This window comes from Xyrauchen texanus, chromosome 36 (assembly GCF_025860055.1).
Source record: "Xyrauchen texanus isolate HMW12.3.18 chromosome 36, RBS_HiC_50CHRs, whole genome shotgun sequence".
Classification (NCBI taxonomy): Eukaryota; Metazoa; Chordata; class Actinopteri; order Cypriniformes; family Catostomidae; genus Xyrauchen; species Xyrauchen texanus.
In genome coordinates, this window is record NC_068311.1 from 2,599,799 (window position 1) to 2,607,298 (window position 7,500).

Here is a 7,500-nt window from a genome sequence, read left to right on the forward strand (position 1 = left end):
CGGAAGTCTCTATGATTTTAAATTCTGAAATTAAATGTTAGATTTACTTTCTATTATAAATATGAGGAGATTTGGAAAAAATAAATTGAGTCGGACAAACATAAGAAAATGAATTAAATGCGAGTTTTTTGACAAATTGAGTTTGACTCAATGAATCTGACATAAAGAGATAGTTCACCCAAAAATGAAAATCCTCTCATGATTTACTCAGCTTTAATTCATCCCAGATGTGTTTGACTTTCCTTCAGCAGAGCCGAAATGGAGATTTTTATAAGCACATTTCAGCTCTGTTCGTCCATACAATGAAACTGAGCGGGGTGCCGTGAGGCTGCTTGCCGTTTGACGGTCCAAAAGTCATATTTAGGCATATTTAATTATCGACACGTGACTTCACTTTTGGAGCGTACAACACATTGTCAGTCTTTTGCTCTTTTGGTCCAAAGATCACGTCAACGCAGTTATTGCTCATCACAGGTTGTTTTATTTTTATAGCTCAAAGGTTGTTTACAAGGACCAAAAATGTAGGACAGAAACAGGGACGGATTACCGACCGGGCCAATGGGTGCCCCTTGACTGCCCGGGGGTGCCCTGGGGTTTAAGGCCGTTTGTCAGGGCAGGACTGGGAAGAGAAATCGCCTGGGATTTTACATGGAAACTGGCCCAACTGTTGCCATGTTTGAGCCAAAAGCGGTTCCGTTTTATGGTCCGTTCTGCACAGCGCAGCGGCTCAATTTTGCTTATCACGTCCCGTTCGGCACGTTTCTCAGACGCAACACCGGCCCGCTCAGTTCTCCTGACGGCCAGTCCGCCCATGATCGGCCCCAAAGTGCATCGGCCCACCGGGAAAATGCCCGGTATGCCAGATTGCCAGTCCAGCCCTGACTTTTGGGCATGAACACCGACCCTCAAGAACTTTCAGGTGGAAGGGGGGGGGTCCCTTGGAGTTAATTGGCCCCAGGGCCTTTGCAAGTCATAATCCGTCCCTGGACAGAAAAGACATCTTTAAATGTACATCTGCGAATGATTTGCTATTCATACAGTACATAATGTGACTCTTCAATATACAGAAGTGTGTTTATGGGTAAATACATACTGAAAGCTTTAGATATATAGATATATAACACTCATCTCTAAGGTTATCATTTAAGGAACTTAAAAAGCAACTTTTAGTTTATAAGATGTGTAATTATTTTCCTCAGAGTTCTCACAATATGTAGCTAATGTAGCTAAGACTTAATGTAAATGAATCAAATCTCAAATCTACAGCTTTAAAACATTTAATCAGCTATAAATTGCTCTTTGTGAGCAGAAGTCGTGGTCTAAAGGTATAATCCTTAATAATCAATTTAACTATAAAACAACTTTTTATTTATTTATAGTGAGCAAAAACACACTACAGGCATCCTGCAACATCTACAAACCTTAGCATGCGCATAAACGCGTATTAATCTGCCTACATAAGTGTTTAAACACCTATATGTGTCATCCGTGATCAGCTCTGCGTCTCTCAAGGCTCGACTGGGGATTCATCATCATCGCCGATGACCCCCTTCAGATAGGAGCGTTTAAATTCCTCGAACACCAGGTCAGTTGTGTCTTCACTGCACGCACATGGACACACAAAAACATTATAAGTGCACAAAGAGACAAACGAGACACTCAATCAACACAAACGGCCTATAAAAGACAGATAGTTTTACAGATATAGAGATACTAGCAACATTAAAATCACAGGAACAAAGGTGTTCTGTGTCAGCAACACACACACACCTGTTCTGATGCCACAATATTGTCTCTACTGGACAGTAACAACACATTTACTGAAAGAGCCGTATTAAACTAGGGCTCGACACAAGAGACAGGATCATATTTAGATCGGACGTGATATCTGCGATCCTCACACTCTTAACTTCCCCTTCCCAGAGTCTAAATGGATCATTTGTCATCTCAAGAGTGTGTTTGTTGTTTTAAAAAAGGTAAGTGTACACCACGCATTGTGCAACTAATGGAGACACATGGAATATATATGCAGGGTATTATATAACAGACAGTCCATACACAGTCTTTAAGATAAAAATCATACATTTGACAAACTGAGTGCTGACTGTTTACACCCTGATAATGGAGACCAGTTGCATTTTAAACAAGCACAATGACGTTCTTGTGGCTTACCTCTCTTTAGATGGCAGAGGACGGGGAAGGAAGAAAGAGACAATGTTCAATTATTAGCAAATTAATAATAGCAATGTTTCGTGTGCCTTTCCCTTTGCCCTTTTAGAAGCTTAGTAAAGGCTGAAATTAAATAGTTTTCGCACATTTTCTACAGGAACACAAACATGAGTTGTTTTGAAGAATCTGTCACAATTTTGGCTTAAAACATCTGCTTTTGTGCTCCACAGAAGGAAGAAAGGCATACGGGTATGGAACCTCATGAGGGTGAGTAAATGATAACAGAACTTGAGTATTCAATTAACATGTTGAAGATGGGATACATATTTTTGGGATACAGCAGCTCTTTTTTAATGGTCCAAAGTTTAATGGTCCAAAGTGGTCTATGTGGTCTAAATTAGAAGTTGACCGATATATCGGTTTTACCGATTAATCTGTGCCGATAGTTGCTTTTTGGAACTATCGGTTATCAGCAAAACTCTATTCAGACAGTTGCCGATAGTTATTAAAACAATTTTATTCCTCCATGTTCCTCTGTCCAGGGTGGTCTAAATTAGAGGTCGACCGATAAATAGATTTTACTGATTAATCGGTGCCGATAGTTGCTTTTTGGAACTATCGGTTATTGGCAAAAATCAATGCAGATAGTTGCCGGTAGTAAATTTTTTTTTAGTAATCTTCCATGTTCCTCTGTTCAAATTGGTCTAAATTAGAGCTCAAAGAAATATTAGTTTTACTGATTAATCGGTGCCGATAGTTGCTTTTTGGAACTATCGGTTATTGGCAAAAATCAATGCAGATAGTTGCCGGTAGTTAATAATTTTTTTTTGTAATCTTCCATGTTCCTCTGTTCAAAGTGGTCTAAATTAGAGCTCAAAGAAATATTAGTTTTACTGATTAATCGGTGCCGATAGTTGCTTTTTGGAACTATCGGTTATTGGCAAAAATCAATGCAGATAGTTGCCGGTAGTAAATTTTTTTTTATTTTGTAATCTTCCATGTTCCTCTGTTCAAAGTGGTCTAAATTAGAGCTCAAAGAAATATTAGTTTTACTGATTAATCGGTGCCGATAGTTGCTTTTTGGAACTATCGGTTATCAGCAAAACTCTATTCAGACATTTGCTGAAAGTTTAAGAAAATATATTATTCCTCCATGTTCCTCTGTCCAAAGTGGTCTAAATTAGACCTCGACTGATATATCGGTTTTACCGATTAATCGGTGCCGATAGTTGCTTTTTGGAACTAACGGTTATCAGCAAAACTATATTCAGACATTTGCTGAAAGTTTAAGAAAATATATTATTCCTCCATGTTCCTCTGTCCAAAGTGATCTAAATTAGAGGTCGACTGATATGTATCGGTTTTACTGATTAATCGGTGCCGATAGTTGCTTTTTGGAACTAACGGTTATCAGCAAAACTATATTCAGACATTTGCCGAAAGTTTAAGAAAATATATTATTCCTCCATGTTCCTCTGTCCAAAGTGATCTAAATTAGAGGTCGACTGATATGTATCGGTTTTACTGATTAATCGGTGCCGATAGTTGCTTTTTGGAACTATCGGTTATCAGCAAAAATCAATGCAGATAGTTGCCGGTAGTTAAACATTTTTTTTTAGTAATCTTCCATGTTCCTCTGTTCAAATTGGTCTAAATTAGAGCTCAAAGAAATATTAGTTTTACCGATTAATCGGTGCCAATAGTTGCTTTTTGGAACTATCCGTAATTGGCAAAACAATATGCAGACAGTTGACGATATTTTTCTATTTGTTTATTATTATTTTGTGCTCCTCTGTGTCCAAAACCCATCATCTGGTGAATATTCAGGCAATAAAAAGTTTATTTTGGTGAATATTTACATATAGAGCACTGTAATGGATCCAAGACTCTGTCATCATCACTGTTTATGCACTTATTTTCAATTATTAATAAGAAAATTGACAAGTGATCTACTATTGATGAATGATGATCTTGTGTTGATTAATCCTGCTCATACAGTATTTATTAGCCCATATATCAATGCTTACCCAATCCACTATCGGTCAACCTCAAGTCTAAATAAAATACAAACTGGAAAATCAGCGAGTTTAAAACTGTGATCGACTCACCTGGTTCAGGTTTGGGATGCATGAGTTTAAATGGGACCTCCACGGCAACCTCACTGAAACACACACACACACACACACACACACAGTTACTGTTACACCTCACAGATGAACACACTCCAAATTCAGAACATCTTACAGAACCCAAAACTCACCTGGATCCAACCATACTGTAAAAGAAGAGAAAGACAACCATTAGCATCGAAACATTCAGGGAATAAAAGTGATTGCTTCAGCTATAGTCTTTTTCATCTCAGATTTGCTTTTTTGTGACACTGTTGGTTATGATTAGGTCAGTTTTGTTGATTTAAAACTCTTCGATCATTAACCTTAAAAACCTCATAGTTTGGGAGAACAGTTAAACTCGCTTTTAGCGCCACACAGTGGACATTTCACAACTGATGCGATACATGTAAGAAACCATGTGATGTAATTTTGTTAATATGTTCTCAGTCACGTAATCTTCATGAAATCAGGCTTGACAATTTGGGACCCAAAACAAAGCACAAATTCACAACATCTTGTATTCACTCACCCCGCTGCATTACACTTTACCACCACTCTATAAGTCACCATCATGCCCAGAATCTCCTTCAGAACTTCATCCTTTACACTGCAGAGAACACAAGAGAAACACAGTGAAAACATAGATCTGTTTCAGCTGACTGATGTTCTAGCATGAACACTGAATAATTAATACTTACATACTAGAGGAGGCCAAATTAGTATCCTCATGTTTGAGTTTTCCGTCCAGAGCGAGACCGTGTCTCTCACGGTTATCATTATTCAGCAGAGGAGAGAGTGTGTACATCTTCTTCAGACTGGTACCAGCTGGCACAGTGTCTCTGTGTTGACATGATAGAGAAATACATTCTCTCAGTGACATCATAATGATACCATTCACAAAGTGACATAAAATGTAACATTCTCTCTGTGACATCATTAAATGTAACATTCTCTCTGTGACATCATAGAGTGTTTGATGATTTATAAAATGATTCATGCTTACGTAGTATCCTCAAAGGCCACATTTTTGACGTATTTGTCATTTGAGTAAAGCACCACATTAGTAATCTGCTCCACTGTGTTACAGAGAAAGAGACAAACACAGGAAAACAACTTTACATCAGTTTTAAACAGACTTCTGTGTGTCTGTCTGTCTGTGAGGGTGTGTGTGTGTGTGTGTGTGTTTGTCTGTGTGTCTGTGAGGGTGTGTGTGTGTGTGTGTGTGTTTGTCTGTGTGTCTGTGAGGGTGTGTGTGTGTGTGTGTGTGTTTGTCTGTGTGTCTGTGAGGGTGTGTGTGTGTGTGTTTGTCTGTGTGTCTGTGAGGGTGTGTGTGTGTGTGTTTGTCTGTGTGTCTGTGAGGGTGTGTGTGTGTGTGTTTGTCTGTGTGTCTGTCTGTCTGTGAGGGTGTGTGTGTGTGTTTGTCTGTGTGTCTGTGAGTGTGTGTGTGTGTTTGTCTGTGTGTCTGTGAGGGTGTGTGTGTGTGTTTGTCTGTGTGTCTGTGAGGGTGTGTGTGTGTGTGTTTGTCTGTGTGTCTGTGAGGGTGTGTGTGTGTGTTTGTGTGTTTGTCTGTGTGTCTGTGAGGGTGTGTGTGTGTGTTTGTCTGTGTGTCTGTCTGTCTGTGAGGGTGTGTGTGTGTGTGTGTGTTTGTCTGTCTGTCTGTGAGGGTGTGTGTGTGTGTTTGTCTGTGTGTCTGTGAGTGTGTGTGTGTTTGTCTGTGTGTCTGTGAGGGTGTGTGTGTGTGTTTGTCTGTGTGTCTGTGAGTGTGTGTGTGTTTGTCTGTGTGTCTGTGAGGGTGTGTGTGTGTGTGTTTGTGTGTGTGTGTGTTTGTCTGTGAGTGTGTGTGTGTGTGTGTGTGTGTGTGTGTGTTTGTCTGTCTGTCTGTGAGTGTGTGTGTGTGTGTGTGTGTGTGTGTGTGTGTGTGTGTGTGTGTGCGTGTGTGTGTTTGTCTGTCTGTCTGTGAGTGTGTGTGTGTGTGTGTGTGTGTGTGTGTGTGTGTGTGTGTGTGTGTGCGTGTGTGTGTTTGTCTGTCTGTCTGTGAGGGTGTGTGTGTGTGTGTGTGTTTGTCTGTGTGTCTGTGAGGGTGTGTGTGTGTGTTTGTCTGTGTGTCTGTCTGTCTGTGAGTGTGTGTGTGTGTGTCTGTGAGTGTGTGTGTGTGTGTGTGTGTTTGTCTGTCTGTCTGTGAGTGTGTGTGTGTGTGTGTGTGTTTGTGTGCGTGTGTGTGTGTGTGTTTGTGTGTGAGTGAGTGTGTGTGTCTGTCTGTGAGTGTGTGTGTGAGTGAGTGTGTGTGTCTGTCTGTGAGTGTGTGTGTGTGTGTGTGTGTGTCTGTCTGTGTGTGTGTGTGTGTGTGTGTGTGTGTGTGTACACCTGCGACTGAGATGTCCTTCACATTCCTGTTGGAACTGTTGTCAATGTCCACACTGATGTTGATTGGTTCTCCGTGGTAATATATCTGCAATGTGCACAATAGCAGAATGTATTTTATTTGAAAATAATGTGAGTGATGTTTGCCTTTCAAAGAATCGCCACCCCGATGCTAGGATGTTGGGCATCACTTTGCAGTTGCTAAGGTGTTCTCAGTGGTTTTTAATAGGTTTCTTGTTGGTTGCTAGAGTGTCCTTGGCTGTTGTCTACTGGCCCAAGGCAAATTAACCTAGAAGGTTCTCCATGATATTCTGGTCTCTAGATATAACTCTATAGATATGACTCTCCATATACATCTATGGGATTGTTTCACAGTATATCTGATCTCTTATAGTACAGCACACCTCTCCACAATTACATGATTTGAAGTATCAAGGACTGAGGTTTGTTTGAGTTTTTAATCTTTAAGTTTGAGAAATAGTAATAGAAATGTTTGCATTAGAAAATATCACAAATAAACCAAAAAGAGAACAAAACTGAGTGTGAGGAGTGACTGTAGCATACACCTCTCACCTCTTTCTCCAGACTGACACGCATATGCAGCGGTTTATCAGACATGATGAATTCACAGGTGGTCTCGCCTGATGGAGCCGCTCCGCCTTTTTCTGGAGCGTACTGGACCTTTCTGATTGCCAACCGCACAGAACTCCTGCAGAAACACAGAGATCACTTGGTCTCGACCCCTCTGAAGACCACATAAATGTGTTCTTGGGATCTGTTTAATGGTCTGGATCTTGGGGGTCTGGTAATGGTCTGGGCCTGGATCTTGGGGGTCTGGCATTTGTCTGGTTCTGAATCT

At 40.4% G+C, this 7,500-nt stretch overlaps 1 protein-coding gene across 1 annotated transcript in view; it reads right to left on the reverse strand.

Annotated features, from left to right (window-relative positions):
- Positions 1-443: 443 nt before the first annotated feature.
- sagb (S-antigen; retina and pineal gland (arrestin) b) overlaps positions 444-7,500 on the reverse strand; it is a 13,474-nt gene continuing 6,417 nt past the window's right edge. The window contains exons 8-15 of the mRNA XM_052106783.1: positions 7,215-7,350; positions 6,645-6,729; positions 5,284-5,356; positions 4,979-5,119; positions 4,810-4,887; positions 4,430-4,444; positions 4,278-4,330; positions 444-2,176 (exon numbers count right to left, since the gene is read on the reverse strand). Coding sequence (XP_051962743.1) covers positions 2,169-2,176; positions 4,278-4,330; positions 4,430-4,444; positions 4,810-4,887; positions 4,979-5,119; positions 5,284-5,356; positions 6,645-6,729; positions 7,215-7,350 — 589 coding nt within the window. The 3' untranslated portion in view covers positions 444-2,168. The remainder of the gene's footprint in view (positions 2,177-4,277; positions 4,331-4,429; positions 4,445-4,809; positions 4,888-4,978; positions 5,120-5,283; positions 5,357-6,644; positions 6,730-7,214; positions 7,351-7,500) is intronic.